The sequence below is a fragment of the Nomascus leucogenys genome, chromosome 10 (genome assembly GCF_006542625.1).
Source record: "Nomascus leucogenys isolate Asia chromosome 10, Asia_NLE_v1, whole genome shotgun sequence".
Lineage (NCBI taxonomy): Eukaryota > Metazoa > Chordata > Mammalia > Primates > Hylobatidae > Nomascus > Nomascus leucogenys.
Window position 1 is genome coordinate 72330449 of NC_044390.1, and position 21144 is coordinate 72351592.

The following is a 21144-nucleotide window of genomic DNA, read 5'->3' on the forward strand; positions in this document are numbered from 1 at the left end:
CCTGGGTAATGCAACGCTCCACCCTACTTCTGCTCGCCCTCCACAGGCTGTAGCCACTGTCTAACCAGTCCCAATGAGATGAGCTGGGTACCGCAGTTGGAAATGCAGAAATCACCTGCCTTCTGTGTTGGTCTCACTGGGAGCTGCAGACTGGAGCTGTTCCTATTCAGGCATCTTGTCTGGGAATTGATTTCTCTTTTTAAATCTTCTGATTTTCTTGTGACCTCCAAATGGTCTCAGAACCTATTCCACTGCAGGGGTATGTTTACTGTGGTGACGTATGCATAATGTCAGATTTATCATTAGTGATGTTTAGTGTCTTCATAACTTTGTGCAGCCATTACCCCTATCTAGTCCCAGGACATTTTTATCATCCCAGAGGAAACTCCATCCCCATTAAGCAGTTACTCATTCCTCCTCCCACCCTCTGGCAATCTCTCCTCTGTCTTCTGTCTCTATGGATTTGCCTACTCTGGATATTTCATATAAACAGAACCTACAGTATGTTGCCTTTTGTATCTGGCTTCTTTCACTTAGCACAATGTTTTCATCATTCATCCATGTTGTAGCACTTATCAGTCCTTTGTTCCTTTTTAAGGCCAAATAGTATTCCATCATACGTATATACAGGTTGAGTATCCTGTATCTGAAATTGTTTTGGATTTCAGCTTTTTTTTTTTCAGATTTTAGAATACTTGCATTATATTGACCAGGATGAGCATCCCAAAATCCAAAATGCTCCAATGAGCATCTCTTTTGAGCATCAAGCTGGCACTCAAAAAGTTTCAGATTTTGCAGCATTTGAGATTTCCAGATTTGGAATGCTCAACTCTACCACATTTTGTTGATCCATTCATTTGCTGTTGGGTATTTGTATTATTTCCACCATTTGGATATCATGAAAGGACTGCTATGAACATTTGCATATAAGTTTTTGTTTGAACACCTGTATTTAATTCTTTTGGGTAACTACCCAGGAGCCTGCCAAACTGTTTTTTCACAGCAGCTGAACCATTTTATATTCCCACCAGCAATGGGTTCCAGTTTCTTCACATCCTTGCTAAACGCTTATTTTCCATTAAATATATATATGAGATATATAAATATATATATATACACATCTGTGAGACAGAGTGTGCATGCCATCTTAATATGGAGTGACATATCTCATTGTGGATTTGTTTTGCATTTCCCTAATAACACATAGCATCTTTTCATGTCCTCATTGGCCATTTATATATGATCTTTGGAGAAATGTCTATTTCAAGTCCTTGGTCCATTTTTTAATTGGGTTGTCCTTCTGTTGAGTTTTATAAGAGTTCTTTGTATATTTTGTGTACTACATCCATATTAGATAGAATTTGCAAATACTTTTTTCCCATTCTGTAGGTTTTCTTTTCACTTTAATGTCTGTGATTTTTCACAGTACTTTTACATATATTTTCCTTTGATCTTTCTGGTGGAAATTATTCCAGGATCATTAGGATTATAAGAACCATGAGCCCATTTCTGTAAAAGGTCCGGGACATACTGAAAGAAAAGGTTTTATTAATAAGAACTTAATTCTCAGATAAGGTTCATAATAAATGAAATGGATGAGCTTAATGAATGGAAGAACCTATATCCTGATTTTTGCTATAGTCCTAGTTACCTTTTTTGAAGCTAACGTTCATTGAGCACTTTTCATGTGCCAGTGAGTTGTAAATGTTTTACATATATTAGCACATTTATTCCTCATGACAACAGTGGAGGGTGTGAATAGTTACTTTCATTTTACAGCTGAAAAAACTGAGGTATAGAGGCTCAAAAACTTGCTTAAGGTCACATAACTAAGAAATGCCGAAGCAGGAATAAACTGAGACATTCTGGCTCTAAAGCAGTGCTGTCCCTTAGAAATGTAATGGAAGCCTTATACATCATTGAAGTTTTTCCAGCAGCCACATTAAGTGAAAAGTAACAGATAAAATTAATTTTACTTAATCCAGTATATCTAAAATATTACCAGACATGTGATTAACCTAAAAAATTAGTGAGATGTTTTACATTCTAATCTTAGAAATTTGGTATGTATTTAACACTGAAAACACATCTCAGTTCAGGCTAGTTATGCTGCAGATGCTACCTGTGGCTATAGTATCATACGCCCATGTTCATAACCAGGATTTTGGTCATATCTGAAGCCCAGATCGTATTACCTGAAACCCTAAATCATGTAGTTAATATGGCCTACTCTCTCTGTGATGGCCGTTATTTAGGCAGATTTTTAAGTTTTTTTTTCCATTATTTTTATAAGTAGTACTCTCAGAAATGAAATTAAAAAACACCAAAAATCTTCCATTTTCAAGCTCTGAGATGTAATATAGAGAATAAGTCTAGTGTGATGGCATCTTTGTGAACAACAGTATTCACTCACCACTGAATCTTTGAAGATATCAGTTCTTGTCTCTAAGGGAGCACTTTCTAGGCTATCTATCTTATGTAAAAAGTAGTGGGGGCAAAAGCAAGAGTGGTCTCTTCATTCCAATACTAACATTTCAGATGGGTGAATTAGCCTTAAAAGGGGAATTAGCTGAAGCCATAAGAAAGTCTGAAAATAAAACAATGTACCTCAAAGATTGACTTGTGACCATCAGATGGGATTCTGTCATGCGGAAGATGTTATGAATAGCCCGAGCAGCCAATACTTGTCTCATCGCTTCATAAATCACTTCAGTAGTGCTGTCTGTTTTAACTGCCATTGATCCCAGAAACCGAACTATAAACATCTGCTGCAAAAGAGAATCTGCAAGACAGCATTTTCTGCTCAGGATCTCATTTACTTCCTGCTGCTGTTGATCTGCACACCAGTGTCAGATGTGCTAGTTTTGCCTGCTTTCTGTGGAGAACTTTCTACCAAAATTTCTCAATACCACTTTTATAAGCCCAATATTGCCAAAACTCTGGATCTTCCATTGTCTACATTTTGTCAGTTTGTTTGGAACTACTTCATTAGACTAGAAAGGCTTTTCTTCATCTATAAAATGAAATGATGGTGGTACCAGATGAACATCTTTCTAATGCTGAAACTCTAGGTGACTACATTGTACCTTTTCTCTGAAAAGAGTGAGTTCACTAGACAATAGAAAATTCATTACTTTGGCCCACTGATAAAGTCCTCTTAGAAAAGAAATTTTATTTGCAGGATATAAGAACTCATGTTGGATCTCATGAAATTCATACTTCATGTATATTACTGAAAGGCAGTGATGATGTTTCATAGCCTAAAGGAAGTCAGCCCTGGCTGCTGACAGTGGCACATAACTTGACAAAACTGACTCCCAGCAACCATAACTAGAAGATCAAAGAAGGTTTATCTTTTCTTTTTTTTCTTTTTTGAGACAGGGTCTCACTCTGTAGCCCAGGCTGGAGTGCAGTGGCATGATTTCAGCTCATTGCAACCTCCACCTCCCAGGTTCAAGCGATTCTCATGTCTCAGCCTCCTGAGCAGCTAGGATTACAGGCGCCTGTCACCACACCTGGCTAATTTTTGTATTTTTTTTTTTTTTTTTTTTTTCAGAGATGGGGTCTGTGTTGCCCATGCTGGTCTTGAACTCCTAAGCTCAGGTGATTCACCTGCCTCGGCCTCCAAAAGTGCTGGGATTACAGGCATGAGCCAGCGTGCTGGCCATCAGATATGTTCTTAAGTACATTATAAGAATGTAAAAACCCAAAAATTTGAATTTGAAAGACTTAAATATCATTTATTTGTGTCATCTTCAAATTCAAGAACAAGTTATTTGTGCTTTTGGTTTTCTAAAACGAAACAGCATATTTCCAATTCACCAAGACTGCATTTGAATGTGATAACAGATTCAGATTTCACGACATTTCTATGCTATGCTACAAAAATGCTATGGCTAATGGTGAAATAGCTGTAGGTGGTCTTTCAGCTACCCCTCAGTTTTTATCCAAGACTTGCCTCCATTGCAGATATCTTACTAAACTTTCAGAAAGAACAACAAATCTTAATTCATACTCCTAATTGTAGCTCTCTAAAACATGATTTTACATCTTATTTCAATGGCCGTTGTCATTTTGTGCAGAGGAAAGAAAGAATAAGGACACCAAAATAGTCACTTACCTTCTGCTTCTGGAAATGATTCATCCTCAGTTTCACCAAAAGGGTTGGTACGCCTAGGGGAATAGCCAGAGTTGAACAAACACGACAGCTGCAGCTAGAAGGGCACTTAACACTTGAACTGGAAGTCAGAATGGCAACAGTCTTTGGTGGTGGAGGGGGATACAAGAGACCTCAAATTTACTTTCAGTTCTCCCAGAGATAACCGCTCTCAGCCCATACCTGCTCCCTCTGTTCTGATCAAGGAATTCTGTAGCAGGAAGCACAATATCGAATTGAATTGGCGTTCCAGGCGCGATCAGCTCCTCTGTTTCAGGTAGACTGGCTGTTGCTTTGGGAACAATCTTGTCATTTTCATTTTCCATCTCTGAATTTTTCAGGTTCTGGCTGAAGGGGAAAAAATCAATTCTCTTAACCTTATGCTTTTATAATCAAGTGAATACTTGTTGAAGGCTGAAGTGACTTTTATGAATGAAAATACAAGGGGAAAAGATTTACCTCAATCCCTTAATCCATTCTACAAATAAACCTTCTTCAAACTTCCTTCATATCCTTGGCTAAAAACCTTCAGTCTGCCCCATTTCCTGCAGTTCTCTCTGCTGCACAGCATCCTGCACTGTGCTACTGGTTTTCTGTTTGTAGCCTCTGTGAGGCAGGTTTTGGAGGGCCTATGCTATAGCTAAGTCATACGTATTCTTGGAACACAGTAGGCACTCAAAAATGTTAGCTGAATGAACCAAAGGACCTGGCTTGGCATTTAATCACAATCTGGCTCTAATTTCCCAAAAAGCCTCCCTTTCCACTCCTTTAATGCACCCTCTACGAGAGCTGTACCACACATACCATATGCTTTTCCTTATTTCCATCTTTATCCCAATTCTGCTGCTCACCCAACTCTCCCAACCCAGTTCAAATTCTTCCTCATCCACTAGGCCAGCCTGCACCCCGCCTCCCTCCTCTGAACTCCTGTGATTCTTGTCAGTAAGTCACAGGCACAGTCTTGCGGCCCTGTGTGCCTCCTGAGCTTCGCATTGTGCCCACACTCATTGCTGACATCGTGGCCCTTCAAATACTGTGCTTTCTGCGGCCAGATTAATCAGGAACCAACATGTTCTTCTCCTCCAGTCTCAGAATACTGTAATTTAACTTTTCAACATTTTAAAAATCTTTTCTCCCCAGCCAGACTATAAACTCCTTTGAAGGGCAAAGAGTATCAACGTATTTTGATTTCTTTCATTGCCTGGACCTTAAAAAGCTCTCAGTGATCTTCCTGTTCATTTGATATGTCAATATTTTCCTATTTCTCAAACATGTCAATAACTGAGTGTAGTGTATCAAACTACTTTACAACAGGCATTTGGCAAATGATCATACTGACTGGAATGTGGATGAAACACTGTGCATAGGCCTGTAGATGGTCACTGCAAGGCAAGCCCTTGGGGACTACTTGGTCTGACCTCCATTGTTAACAGAAAAGGAAACTGAGGCCTCTGGAGAAATTGGGCAGTTTTGAAGGCACTCAGTTACCTGGTGGGTGAGCCAGATTAAAAACAGGGGTCTCCTCACTGCCAGGAGAGTGCATCTCCAGGATGTCATACTGCTTCAATAACCCTAATAACCCTAAATGGGAGAGTCACATCTGCTGTTTGATCCTGTCTTTAAGAAAGGGCTGTGATATAATAAGTGGTAAGCACTGGAGAAAGCTATGAGTAGAAGCTTCAAGGGGAGAAAGTGAGTCTAAGATTATGGCTCCCCAGAGAGTCAAAGGGGGAGATAACAATCAAGATAGGGTGGGGCCAGGTTGTAGAGGGCCCTTACACCGTCAGGTGGGGTCTGAACTTGACACAACAGTATAGGGAGCCACCAAAGACTCTGAACATAGGAGTGACATGATGTTAAGTTTCACCTGTGATCTCCATGTCACCAGCTCTAATGGACACTTTGCAGTCATCATAATTGACTTAAAGCATCTAACACAGCTGATTTCTCCTTGAACTCTCCTCTCGGTTTCTGCTGGTGCTACATTTTATAGTTTCCTCCTACCTTTCTTGATGCTCCTTCTCAATGTCGTTTGCAGGCTCCTTTTCTATCCTAAATGCTGGAGTTCTTTAGGATTCTGTTGCAGGCTCTGCTTTCCCCTCCCTCTCCTTTCTCCCATAGAGGACCTCATCCACTGCTGTTCAGTGCTATGAGTCCCCGATTCATATACCCAGACCAGACGTTTTCTTTGCACTCCAGACCTGTATCATCCGTTGACTGCTTGACAACTCATTTGGGATGTTTCACAAGCCTCTCATGCTTAACATGTCGAAAACTGAACTCCTCTTCTCTTTAAAAAAACACCGTCTGCCCAGGTGTTCAGCTCCAACTGGAGTCATCCTTTGATCTGTCCTTTTCCGTCTACGCTTATCCATCAAAAGTCCCATAGGTTTTACCTCCAGAAGAAGTCCACATCCATCTACTTTTCATCTCTGCCGTGATCCTGGTCTAAACCACCATCATCTTCTCTTGGGCTGCTGGGACACCTCCTCACTGGCATCCCACTGTGTTCTCCAGAGCAGCCAGAGCTAACTTTGGAAAATGGAGAGTGGGTATCTCTGTCTCCATCACAAACACACACGTCCCAGAACCCTTCCACAGCTCCCCACATGCTTCCTTCATGATCGGCCCCTGCCTCCCTCCCCACCCACCCTCATCCTATCCCATGATCTCCCTCTGCCTGCACTGTCCCATTACACTGCCTTTTTTCAGTTCCTCAGATACACTAAGCTCTTCTCTGTCCTGTTACCTCCACAACTGCTACCAAGAATACACTACTTCTGGCTCTTTGCAAGAGTGGCCACGTCTTGTCTTTTACTTTGCAGCTTGAATATTATCTTCACAGCCAGGCCCTGCACAGGTCTCCTCTTCACCCTCCATGACAGCACCTCGTCTCCTTAACGTTGCAGTACTTCCCTCGTTTTAACTCAGTCTGTGCTTACCTTTGGCCTGTTCTCCCCAGTAATCCCTATGTTTCCTTACCTAGGCCAGGCCTGGGCAAATAGTAGATACTCAAATATTTGTTGAGTAGCCGGATAAATGAATGAACAGTAGATATATAGTAACTGCAGAATGAGGGAAGTCCACACATGGTACTTGCTTAGAAGTAAATAGCAGTTTGTTCCCAAGAACACAATTTCTCTGATTCTTTCCCCCCCACTGTCATCAAAATATTGCTTTATTCTTAGTGGGCTGACCCTAAAAGAGATAGTATCCCTCTCCCCACAGCTCTGGGGCCATCTGGCAGCCACATCTGTCACCCATCCAGTCACTGGGCTAATTCAGCTGGCTGGCTAGAGTCATTTTTTTTTTTCCCCAGGGAGTCTTCTGTGTCCCTTCTGTGGGGTCCTTTTGGTCTAAGAATGTGACTTGCTTATTCTAGAATAGGGGGGAAAAATCAGTTAGTGAATAATTAAATATAGGCTGCAAATTGTCTTTTTAGGAAACCTATCACAACTTCTAATTTTCAAACCCCCCTAAACTATCCATCAACACCCTTGAGAGATGGCATATCAGAGCTAGAAGTGTCCTAAGGAGGTTAGCTAGTTCCTTGTATGTCACAAGGCTGAGAAGACAAAGGCCCAGAGCATTTACTGACTTACTCAGGGACATCTAGCTGTGTATAACACAAGGCAGAGATATCGTTAGAACCCATGTCTCTCAACTGCAGGTCTGGTATTCCCTCCACTGTGCACATGAAACATTTTTGTAACTTTACAAAGAGAAGACATAAATTTACCCAGGAGAAGGCTACGGGATTAACCCTCACTGACTGGATCTTTAGTTCCACTTCCTTTCATATAGTGTCTTCCTTAGAGTTCCATTTCATAAAGCATGCTACTTGTATAAACTGTTAAATCCTTAAGTTACGGTGCTGAAATGTTTCTCGGACTTGTTGCCTCTTTCTCCTCTTTTTTTTTAAAACATTTGTTTAAGTTCTCATGTTCTGCTTCACAGCTACTACTACATCAACATCCTACTGGGTCTTGCACTCTCCCCTTCTTCCCACAACGCTTATCCTAAAATTTATCCCACCCAGGTGCAGAATAGTCTTCCTAACCCTGGTTCTGACTGTCGCCCATTTTCTCAAAACCTTCCATTTTGCTCCATTGCCTGTAACTCCTAGGCAGGGCACCCAGGTCTTTCCAGTTAGACTCAAACCTATTTTCTGGCCTTACCTTCTCCCGTTCCTTCTCAGATACCTCATGCCCGGCGTGTGAACGCTGGCTCCACACTGCACAGATTCTGGGAAGTTACTTAACCACTGAGTTTTCTAATGACTTCCTTCTGGGGTCATTAGATATTTGTACAAAATGTAATGGGGTTCTTTCTACCATGCCACTAAAAGATGAACACCAAATATAGTCGTAATTTTAATTTACCCTTTAATGCCAGGCTTTCATTAGTATGAAAATACAGCCCTCTACTATTTAACCAGATGGAAACTCCCATTAAGACAAAAGGTAGGATTCCTCGAATAAATCCTAAAGCAGTATTCAAAATGAGGAAAGCTGTATGCATGAAAATGTTTGCTCTAAATGGTAATAGTAAATGCTGGGGAGATAACCTAAATATTCAATGGTTAATAAATGGTGGAATGGGCCAGGCGCAGTGGGTCATGCCTGTAATCCCAGCACTTTGGGAGGCTGAGGCGGGTGGATCACTTGAGGTCAGGAGTTCAAGACCAGCCTGGCTAACATAGTGAAACCCCATCTCTACTAAAAATACAAAAATTAGCCAGGTGTGGTGGCGGGCGCCTGTAATCCCAGCTACTCGGGAGGCTGAGGCAGGAGAATCACTTGAATCCGGGAAGTGGAGGTTGCAATGAGCTGGGATTACTTCACTGTACTCCAGCCCAGGTGACTTGAGTGAGACTCTGTCTTGAAAAAATTAAAAAATAAGTAAGTAAAAAAAAAAATGATGGAATAGGGTGTAGTTACTAAAAGGAACAATTCTGAAAAAGACAGAAATAGTAAAAAAAAAAAAAAAAAGTATATGCAAATACAAAATAAATGTACGTATAAAACTATCACTGTGTGTTCAGATAAGGCGTGGGCATTAACATGGATACATAAAAGGCAATTTTTTTTCCTTATTTTTTAAAAACATTTTTGCTTTCGTTCCATTACTTTGTTGACACTGATAGAAAACGTGGGGAGAACTCCTGACTAGCAGGATCCCCCATGCATGTCCTGTTTGCTTGGACTGCAGCAGCATGGTCCAGTGGAAAGGACAGGGATGCTGACATCAGACAGGCTTGAATCCTGGCTCTACCACTCACAACGTGGTGTGAACACAGGCAGGTATTTAACCTTTCCCAGCCATCATTACTGCTTCTGTTAAACAGGCTGAAAAACGTGCCTTGGTTTGTGTGGATTAAGCAACAACTCATTTCATATTCCTAATCAATAATTTGGCTCCACAAAAGCTAGTTTTCTTTTGTCCTTTAGTTACCTGGGGCATGAGCTTTCTTGTTTTTTCCCAAAACTTGTAATGGGAGTCACTGCTTGCAGAGCGGTCTGATTCAACTTGATTGCGACTGCCTAAAAATCCACAGGAAGACACACTCAGTCCCAGGAGGTGGACGCCTACCTTCCAGGTTGAGCAAAGGGCTGAGATGCAGGCGGCTGATAATTACCTCAGGGTTGTCAGTCAGGTAGATCTGTCTGGAGATGTTGTTTATTGCACATATCCACTGTAGAGGACATTAAAAAAGAACACTGAATCTCAAAGTCACCCACCACACTAGGAAAGAAATATGACAAACACAATTTTTACCTCTTCATTTTCCTTTCTGCTCTCAGCTTGGAGGATTATTCCCCTGAAACAAAAGTGTCTAAGTAATTAAGTGCTTCCCCGATCTCAGTGACTGGGAATTTTTCTACATAAACTCAACTTAGCTGGGGTGTGGGAGGAAAAGTGCCATGAAGGCAGCATGATGAGAGGGAAAGAAAATGGGGTTCCAGGGCCAGGTGTGGTGGCTCACACCTGCAGTCCCAGCACTTTGGGAGGGCGAGGCAGGAGGACGGCTTGAGCCCAGGAGTTCGACACCAGCCTGGGCAACATGGCGAAACCCCCTCTCTACAAAAAATACAAAAATTAGCTGGGTGTGGTGGTGTGTGCCTGTAGTCCTAGCTACTAGAGAGGCTGAAGTGGGAGGATCGATTGAGCCCAGGAGGTTGAGGCTGCAGTGAGTGGTGACTGTGCCACTGCACTCCAGCCTGGGTGATAGGGCAAGGCCCTATCTCAAAAAAAAAAAAAAAAAAAAAAAAAAGAAAAAAGAAAATGGGCTGGGAGGTCTGGCTCTGCCCTGATTCACTATGTGATCTTGGACAAACACGGCCCTTTCCCTGGGCCTCAGCATGTTCATCTATGAAATGAGAAGGTGGGACTCAGATCTTCTAGCCCAAGTCTGTGTTTCTACAGTGAGATCCATCTGTTGACCCTCCTCTAATGATCCAAGATGACCAGGACTCCAAGCCCAGCCACTCCTCCAACCATGCCCAAAGAAGGACTTAGCAGCCCAATCACTCCTTTCCCAGAACTGAAAAGTCTGCTGCATATGGAGGCCCGGGAATAAGGTAACAGTAATACTGCCCTACTTTTGTGGAGGCTTTAACTCTTTTTTTTTTAGATGGAGTTTTGCTCTTGTTGCACCAGGCTGGAGTGCAATGGTGTGATCTTGGCTCACCACAACCTCCACCTCCCAGGTTCAAGCAATTCTCCTGCCTCAGCCTCCTGAGTAGCTGGGATTACAGGCATGCGCCACCACTAATGTGCCCGGCCAATTTTGTATTTCCAGTAGAGACAGGGTTTCTCCATGTTGGTCACGCTGATCTCAAACTCCCGACCTCAGGTGATCCACCTGCCTTGGCCTCCCAAAGTGCTGGGATTACAGGCATGAGCCACCATACCCAGCCGAGGCTTTAACTCTTTAAAGCGACCCCACATCTGCCAGTTCCCTTGTTCCTCTCATCTGTGGCAGATGAGGTAACATAGATCTTATCCCTATTTTATATCTGAGGAAAGTGAGGCCCAGAGGAGGTAACTGCAAAGGACCATGATGAGCATCCAGGAATCTCCATTCCCAGGTCATTTCCCATCACCAAAGCAGGAAGGATGAGGTCTAAAGCTGCTCTGCCAAGCTGGGAGGAGAGACATCATCCCAACACTGTCCCCACCCCCACCCCTGCTGTTCAGGTCAAATCTTAATAGAATGCAATGAGAAGCGCGGCTCTGATGATGGGCAGGGCCACTCCTCTCCCCAGGCAGGTGAACCCTGAAGCCCCTCCATGGGACCCTGAACTCCTTGGAGCAGTTTAAAAACCACCGCTCTGAGAGGGGATCCCACTGGGACGGGATCTACCGTGAATGACCACAGGCTGCGAACTGTTAAAGTACCACCTCTTTGGGGCCCCTCAGGTATACAGGGCATGTGGGAACAGCCAGGCAGCTGACAATACTGCTGCAGTGGAGTGCACTTCTCACAACAACTGCTTCTGCTGGAAAAATGGCCTTCTCAGGAAGGCCGTCCTTACCAAAATACAGTTACCCGCCCCTGCCACAATCCAAACACAAATGCTTTACAACAGGTTAGGAGTAGCCACAGCCTTCTCTCTCTCTGAGAATCTATGCTAACAAGCACAACTTCTGTTGCTGTCTCACACGTGTAGGTCATCTCTTCTCCAAACCCACAGACAAACCCTCACTTATCTCCATATGGAATAAGGCAGGCTGGATCCCTTATGGGTCATGTGGGCTTGTTTAAAGAGAGCAGAAAATCATCCTCCTGAAAGGTCAACAATACTCAGATTGGGGCCTCTCCCACAGCGGGCTGGCACGTAGGAATGAACCAGGAGGCCCTTGGCACGGGTGGAACCACTATACTCATTCTCCTCCCAAATAAAATGCATGAGACATACGATTTTCCATTGGGTGTGGTAATCTGGAAGCAGTAGCGCCGGTCTTCACAATCCACGGCCATCACTGAGCAGTTGTCCAGGTCCTGGATCAAACCTCCAGCCACGGCTCCCCTGGGCTGACACATGAGATTCCCGCCTTGGGTGAAGAAATAAAGCCTCTCCCAGGTGGTGGTGACCAGCCCTGTTTTGCTGTGAGTTGTGTTTTAAAAAGCCCATTAGTACCAGAAAGCACCAGCGGCCACCTCCAAGTCTTGCTACCTTATGGGTACTGGTGGCATTTTAGAAATAATGTGTTTCTTTATATCGTTAAAGCAAAACTGCCCATTCAAGTGGAAAGAGCAGCAGAAGGGTACAATTTAGCTGGAATGATCTGGGAGATCATGGGCTCTGCTTCCAAGGGAGACACCAGTCCCAGGGCCAACTCCCCACACTGCAGCCACACGCTGACTACTAAACCAGGAGATGGAACTAGAATGAGTCCGACACCATTAAGGACTGAACACCTGGAGAATCATTTCTCTGACACCTGGAGCTGAGCTGCTCTGAATCTAGTCAGGGTTGCCTTAGCCCACAGCACCCAGCCTATAGTCCTAGGAGGCTCTCAACGGATTGGGTTTTGCTTTAACTGAAGGTCATTCTTGTTTTGTGGGCTGCTCACAAAAGGAAAATCTAGTTCCTGGCAAATAACAACAGAACCTGGTGGGTTTTCTACACCTGCAGAACTACAGGGGACATTTAGCTTGTGATTGCCCCAAGTTCACAGACCTTAGAGGTACTCCAGCCTGGTAACAGCTGGCAGTTCCTCTCCATGGACCCTCCACTGGGGGTTATCAAACACATTTACTTGGCTCAGTATTTACTGAGTAGCAACTATGTCCAAAGGCACTGGGCTTCTTGCCCCAATAATTTCTCCAAATGCCAACGGCTGACATCTGAGTGCTCACTGCCTGGGAGGGATGACCACATTCAATCTAACTTCATAAAGCAGGTGCAGTTATCAGCTCCATTTTACAGATGAAGAGATCAAGGCTCAGCCCAGCTGGAGTGTCTGATTCCAAAGTCAGTGCTTTTCACACCACACCATGACAACATCCTCTCTGCTCACAGAAGCACTTAAACCTGATCATCCCTTCCATTCAAAATGGACACTTAAAGACCTGAGTGGTAAATGTGTGACACAATCAGTATGAATCAAACTGATTCTAAGAGCCTCCTGTCCCTGCCTCTGGCCTCGCAGGTAGGTCTCCAGCACATGGCTCTCACCTGCCAGCCGGTGTGGGGAAAGTGGCATGAGGGGATAAAAACTGTCACTGGTCCAGGACGGCAACAGTTAAGAGTGGTCTGTTTGCACATGGCCACAGTGACCAGAGTCCACAGCACTGGGCTCTTAGAGGACTCGATTCCAGTCCCATCTCTTAGTGCAGTTTGGCGCCTGGGCCCCAGAGGTTTCCTGTGTTGCAAGTGGGAGGGCTGCTGTGATGGGAGTTCTTCCCAGTCTCACCCGCCCACCTCCCTCCGACTTTAATGGAGCATGTAAGATTGCTTTTCAGTCACTTCTTAGGGAAAACTGATTTCAGAAAAAGAGGCAGACAGTCGTGTTCTCACTTTCTAAGATTAAGGTAACCAGCCTTCTGGATGAGGTTCCTGTTGATCTGTGGTGCGGCCACATCAGAGTCTGGAGTGTAAACAGATTCATCAACAGAAAGTAATTCTTGCTGGGACACCCGCATCTTTTCCGCCTCGGCTTCCAGTTCTACCTGAATGCTTAAGACAGAAGGTGTTGGGTCAGTTACTCACTGCTGGCCAACCCAGCACTACTAAGAAGCCGCTGGCAGCCATCACTCCACCCCCACAAAGCTTCCGGCCTTACAGATGGAGCTGCCAGCCTCCTACAGGGCCACAACCCTCTACCCTTAGGCCCTGAAAACTATGAATCACAGGGACTCAATTTTGCAGTAGTAAATGTGTTTATATGACTGCTATTTTAAAACAGAACCTAAGGAATGCCATTTAACTATGCTTGAACCCAGCGAAACCATTTTTTTTTGTTGTTTTTATTTTTTTTGAGACAGAATCTCGCTCTGTCGCCCAGGCTGGAGTGCAGTGGTGCCATCTCCGCTTACTGCAAGCTCTGCCCCCCAGGTTCATGCCATTCTCCTGCCTCAGCCTCCTGAGTAGCTGGGACTACAGGCGCTCGCCACCACGCCCGGCTAATTTTTTTTTTGTGTGTATTGTTGGTAGAGACGGGGTTTCACCATGTTCACCAGGATGGTCTCGATCTCCTGACCTCGTGATCCTCCTGCCTCGGCCTCCCAAAGTGCTGGGATTACAGGTGTGAGCCACCGCACCCAGCCGAACCCAGCTAAACAGTTTTGCTGCTGACAGAGGTATCCATGCTCAGCACCGCTGATGCAAATTTTTGGAGAAAAGCTTTGAGAAGCCCATCCTCCAGGGCTGCTCACACAGGCAGCCTAAGCAAGTTCCATAAAGGAAGGAATGAAATGGTAGTCATGCCTCCCCTGCAGTTGGTTTAGGCAGGAGTGGTGGTGACAGGAAAATGACCAGGAAGTGGTACTAAGGTGCAACAACAAAGCCAAAGGCAATGCTTTTCCTTTTTTAACAGCCACAGATCTGCCCCAAGGCTGCATAGGCTAGCAGGCCAAGGGCTGCTCACACAGGGGTAAGTGGGCGGATGGCCTGGCTCTGGGACATTAGCCCCTGGCTTTCATGGAGGTGTGTGCTGAGGTGTGGAAATGGTGGCTGCCCTTTTCCCCTACTGAGCTAGACCTCACCAGGCCACCCCACCCAGTAGTGACAGTCTTGGCTACAAAGTCCTAAACACAATCTGCCCAACAGGGCCCATCCATCAGAGAAATCACAATTTAGAGGAGGTGCTCCTCTGCACTGTGTCCCAGGAGACACGGCAACCACAGGGTTAAAATCACAAGCAAATAGGGGGCCAGTGTTTCTCCACGTGAGCACCTGAGGATTCTCTCTCTTCTGTAGGTGAAGAACGTTGGGCTTGGACGTACCATATTCCCCCACTCCCTCCCTATCTATCTATATGTCTGTCTGTCTATTGATCGATCTATCTATCTATCTATCTATCTATCTATCTATCTATCTATTCATTTTGAGAGAGTCTTGCTCCTATCTATCTATCTATCTATTCATTTTGAGAGAGTCTTGCTCCGCCACCCAGGCTGGAGTGCAGTGGCATGATCTTGGCTCACTACAACCTCCGCCTCCTGGGTTCAAGCGATTCCCATGCCTCAGCCTCCCAAACGGCTGGGATTACAGGCATGCACCACCACATCCAGCTCATTTTTGTATTTTTAGTAGAGAAAGGGTTTCACCATGTTGGCCAGGCTGGTCTTGAATTCCTGGCCTCAAGTGACCCACCCATCTTGGCCTCCCAAAGTATTGGGATTACAGGTGTGAGCCACTGCTCCTGGTCAGCCCTTCTTCTTTAATGCAGCTTGATTTTGGCTTTTCTGACATTTGACTGGGATGATGAGGGACTCTACCATTGGTGGCCTTAGGACAGGTAAGCTGGAGGACAAACCTCATTAGCTTCGCCTGCTTGTCACTGCCCCGGCTGAGAGAATGGAACGTGGAAGACCAAGCCCAGCACATAGAACAAGGGAGGAGAAAGGGAGAGGAGAGAAGGGGAAGGAGGGACCAAGAGCCTGTCAAGAGCTCAGGGTCAGTTTTTATGGGTGAGAAACCTCTTTGAAGATGTGATACAAGAGAAGGATCCTGTCCCCAGAAAGACACTCACGGGCACCAACGTGGCATCTTGCGTACAACTCCAGGAGATTTTTAGTAGCTGCCCTGCCTTCCCCTCCCCCACCCCACACAGACTCAGGCTCAAACACTGGGAGCTCATCCAAGGTTCCCAGGAACCAAAGGAACAGGGTCAAAATTAACTGCTTTCAACTGGTTCTCTTCACAGATAAAACAACAACAAAAAAGCATGTATATACACACACACACACATATATAAAAGTATATATATCTGTTCATATATAGATATGAGCCGCAGAAAGGTAGAACTGTATCACTATAGGGTTAGGGAATAAAGAAAGCTCTGCAGGGTGGCTGGAAACCATGCTGCGCTGTCTGGATTCCCACCACTGGGTTCTGAATCTGCCCCCACCTTGAAGGCACAGAGCACCTGTGGCATCATCCCCCGGGGAGGGGCTGCACAGCTTCAGGGCCACCACCAGATCCTACTCTGAGGCTTCCCTGGGCGGGCTGGCTGCTCATGCATGGCAATGCGGCAACAAAACCACCCCTTGGTTTGGAGAAAAGTGGTCATATTTACTCACCAACATGAAATGAAAAATTACAGGAAAAATAGCATTCAAAACAGTACTTTAGCTATTTGAATAAGTGCTGCAAGGTTCACTTTGGAAACCCCACTAGCTGCCTGTCACCCCATAACTAAATACAGCTTGTCAGACAGAGGGGGTGACTCACAGAACCAGCCCCAGCCTGCACAGATAAGGCCGTGTAGCCCGGGCGCAGACCCTGACGTTAATGCCCGGGTTGTGGTTCTCTCAGGATGGCTGGTGCTATACTTGGGTTGGCCATTTAATAATGGCTAATGGAAATGCTGACAAGAAGGGAAGACACAGGCTCTAGGATCTGCAGAAAGAGGAAACCATGGCATCTCACACGCATGGGCACGAATGTCCTGCTACCCATTCAGAAAATAATCAGGTGTGTGAAAAAAATTGAGGCATAGATGGTTCTTCCAGAAACACAGAAGTCCGAGGAATTCTGAGAGTTAAAGCAGAATGAGGAAGAGACAGTGAAAGATGAGGGATGGAGGATACTTTTACAAAGTGGCCATTTAATAGCCTCTCATCTTCTACCTCCTCCTAACATTCCCAGGGGCTAAGAACAAAATAAATTAAACGGCAAGAAACTGCAATCAGATTTTCACAAGTTGGTTTCTAGCATAATTATAAATAAAAGCTACATCACTCACTGCTGCCAATTATTCAGAGCTAAACAGCTCAGTGACTTTCAGGAAGGGGTATATGCTCTCAGCTCCCTTTGCATCTGTCTCAGTGCTCAGCACTGCCTTTTCTTGGGACTGATTATTTTTGGAGCATTTCACATAGACTTCTACCTAGATCAATTCCCTTGTTTAGCCTTCATGAAGTGTGGTGAAATGCAACATCTTCAAGAAAATGAGTAACTTTCTCTTCATGTATCCACATGAAATAAAATTCTTATTTATTATTTCCATTTTGTCTATTTGTCAACTACACACACACACACACACACACACACACACACACACACACACACGACCTACTTCTATACTCCAGAACTCGTGACAAGCACTTGGGAAGCCCATGCTGTGCTCCGGATGGACCAAGCCTGAGGCTGCAGGGGCCAGGGCCCCCCTCAGAGCTCCCTGTCATGGAAGCTGGGGAGGGGCGGGCGGCAGGGCGGCCACAGCCTCCAGTAAGTGTGGCAGTTACTCAACTACTGAAGAGAGTGATGTTGTATTTCTTAAAATAAGCAAATACAGTTTTTAAAATTAATTCCAAAAAGGCTCTATCCCTCCTTTGTCTATTATAAATTAATGCACTGGTCAGAGTTTCCTGAAAAGTGACAGCACTTCCATCTGCTACTGCCATGTACTCTCAAAGAAAGCCAAGAGCTCTTCTAAAACCACAGCAAAGCTAAGCTGGACTCCCAGGCTTGTAACGTGAAACTCCAATATTCACAACAAGAAATCTAGAGAAAACTCCGCGAGTGTGCCCCAGATATTTATGAATATCGGAAGCTAAGGCGAGGGCACTGTTACTGACCATTTCTGGGGTGGACAGAGGCTCTGTGCGACCCTCCACAGTTAGAACCCTCCCCCCGACCTCCCAGAGATGTCAGATCAGCATGAAAGGCAAGGGGCACACAAGACCTGGCCGGAGTGCAGCATTACCTTTGAACCATGTCTGCAACGGAGGATAAAAAGCTGTCCACACGTTTGGAAAACATCTCTGCTCCCTTCTTAAAAAAGTTAATCTGAAAGATATAATTATAATATTCTGAAAATCATCCAGGGAAGTGATCAGTGAACTCACTGAAGGTGAGACAGGCGGTGTGAGGGCCGCCATCACAGCTGGCTGGCCCGCCTCGCACGCGGCACCGGCAGCATCTCTACTGAGTCTACACCTGAGCACTATGCACTTTGAAACGGAAACCACAGTTGCTGGCTTTTGGGTGCCAATGGAAGGGATTCCTTACTTCCTGTGACTCCTGTCTAATATTCACTTCCCAGAAAGTCTGGGTCCCCTGACAAACCCTGGAGGGCAGGGGTATGGGAGAGGGGAAGAAGAACATTTCTGTGTATTAGTGGCATCTGCACCATCCCACCCTGAGCAGCTCCAGTTTCCATTCTTCGACAGCCATGACTTTTGCAAATCTGCCCGTTAGGTATGAACAGCTCCATTTTCTATGTCTGCTGGTTGGGAGGTAACAGTTACAGTTGCAAGCCTGGATGATGAAAAAAGAGAGAGAACGTTCTGTGTGAGCAAGGGTATTCTCTCACACATTAACCCAGCTCGTCTGTCTGACCTGGAAACCTCCCTTTCCTGGCATGGCAGGCACCAAAATCGACCTCTGATCCTGAAGAGGCTAGCAGATATTCTCAGCATAGTTCTGACGGCTTTGCATCTATTCCCCAGATACCCTGGGAAAGCATGTATTCTAATGTGCTTAGTTATCACAGGTTAAAAATGGATGATTGTGGTCATCCTAACCCAGGTGATACATGCAGGGGGCTGTTCTGGCCCCATGATCTTTAAATCATACAGAGATCACCACTGGAAATGCCATTTGGAACTCCTGAAATGTTAAATATCAAAATGAATATTAATCATTTAATATCATTAATCTGTTAAGTCAGCACTCTGCATTTCTAATGGCACAATGTCATGGTGGCCTCCCTCTCCTTCCCCTCCCTGAACTCCTTTGGAATTTGGACTCCTAGGCCATGTCTTAGCTCCTCTGCTATTCTGTAAGCTCCTTAGGGCAGGGGCTCACATAATCCCTAAGGCAAGTGGGCGAATGGATGAACGGAAGGCAGGTAAGACACTGGCTCTACAGCCGCATCACAGCCTGTCCCGTCAATATAACACTGGAGGTCACTGTTCTGTTCTCAAAAACCTGCACACCGAATACAGAGCCTCAGTTTGCAGGCACGAGGACCAAACATGACTTCAAGGGCTGGAGAAGGCAGGAATGGAGTCCCCACACCTCCACAAAGGTGGGTGGTGCCAAGAAGCCTGGTGAGTCTCCACCACAACTGCCTTAGTGAGCAGCAGGAAGTGCTATGTTCACAGAACCATCAGCTCACAGAGGCTGAGGCTCAATAAACCCTGATTGCCAAGGTCGGATGAGGCAGGAGGACAGCTGATGCTTCTGAATCATCCAGAAGATCACTCCACGGTGCCAGGCAACAAACTTTTCTAGGAGAAGGAGCTGTTGTTTTCATCTGCATTTAAAAATAATCCACAGGGAAAGGGCCTACTTGGTCTTGTGTCTTGAAATCTGGATATGAAAAATGAAAGATGCCATTCTCAGCTCTCAAAAATGATGCTCCTGCCACCCAATAATGATGGTGTGCTCTGCTGTTCCCCCAGAACTGGGGCTACATGTGTGCTACAGTACCCACAGCTCCTCTTCTCCCTCTGTGGCCAGAGCACTCACTTAGAGAGTCCAGGCTGGGAGCAGTGAGGTAGTCCTTGGCCATGAACGAGAATGAAACCAGCTGGTGTCAAGCTTGTCCTATAGGCCATGCAGGACACCCTCTTATCAAGCAAGTTCTACAGCACTGACCAATCAGGACCAGAGCTGCTCATCCTTCCGAGATGCTGCATCTGAGACCCTTCCTGACCCTAGGCCTCTGACTGAGCAAGGTTACGGCCCCAGAGGGATGGCGTCAATCCAGGAGGGGTTAACTAAAGAGAACAAAGAGAGCCCCGGCATTCTCTGATATGGCAAGGCCATCTGCCAGCTGCAATACTGCCTGCAGGAGAGGGGAGGGCAACAGTATGAGTTACTGCACACCTGTGTGCACAAGTGCCCATCACAAGCACCTGGACAGCTCCCACGATCTGCTGAAGACTGATGCCGCCCACAGCTGGGTGGTGCTACTTCACTCAGAAGACACAGAAAGACTCTATCGCTCTATTTAAGTATCACTTCCAAAGGCATAGGCTGACTTCAGTGAACTCACCATTCAACCACCTAACAACTAGATTAAGAAGGAAGACAACTGAGCTTGGATATTTTCCGAACCCATTTCCCGTTTGCCCTGAGACTACTGTGCTGGCAGTGAGCTGCACTTTTTTTCTCTAAACAGGAAATGGGTTAAAGCTCCTCTCTCATTCCCCTTTTTGTTGAATGACACTGATGTGAGGTTTTTGTTTTTTAATATATGTGCCTTAAAAATGTATTATAGAAGTATTAGATGTTCATATATCAGGTATTTTTAAGTTGGTGACTTTTTCTTAACATTTTGCTTCCTCGCATCCCCTTCTGTTCATAGATTGGCAACTGAGAGAAGATTCCTGGGTGCCTTTCTCACAGACCAAAGGATGGCTTTGGAGACAACATGAGTGGGGCACATGCAGGACGGGGGTGGAAAGTGAGGGGGTGGTGCCATCAGTCTCACATTCACGGTCACTCTTGTCTCCACTGCACTGGTGCCACTATAGTCAACTCCCCATCCTTAAAGTAGAGCCTCTCTTAAGACAAATATTCAGCCAACCATTAAATAGGAGGATAGAAACCCAGTAAATACAGAAGACCTCATAAAGCACTGGCAACGTTTCCCCTGCCCAGATGTTAAGGTACTGGGATCACCTAGGAGAGGTGCCGCCTGAGGAGCCAGCAGAGGGGGGGCCTTACTACAGAGCAGCAAGGAGTGCCGGGAATCCTGGGTGACAGGCGAGCTATCCCAACCCCAGTGGTAGCTGCTTCTAGGAGAACTGCACCCAGCTGGCTTTCATTTGGATTAGAAAAAAAGGGCCACACAGGCTCCTC

The 21144-nt window shown here is 45.3% G+C and overlaps 1 protein-coding gene across 1 annotated transcript in view; it reads right to left on the minus strand.

Annotated features, from left to right (window-relative positions):
- APPL2 (adaptor protein, phosphotyrosine interacting with PH domain and leucine zipper 2) overlaps positions 1-21144 on the minus strand; it is a 63426-nt gene that overhangs the window by 12197 nt on the left and 30085 nt on the right. The window contains exons 9-17 of the mRNA XM_003269957.4: positions 18038-18120; positions 13684-13842; positions 12079-12267; positions 9935-9977; positions 9795-9851; positions 9611-9699; positions 4340-4504; positions 4121-4173; positions 2608-2782 (exon numbers count right to left, since the gene is read on the minus strand). Coding sequence (XP_003270005.1) covers positions 2608-2782; positions 4121-4173; positions 4340-4504; positions 9611-9699; positions 9795-9851; positions 9935-9977; positions 12079-12267; positions 13684-13842; positions 18038-18120 — 1013 coding nt within the window. The remainder of the gene's footprint in view (positions 1-2607; positions 2783-4120; positions 4174-4339; positions 4505-9610; positions 9700-9794; positions 9852-9934; positions 9978-12078; positions 12268-13683; positions 13843-18037; positions 18121-21144) is intronic.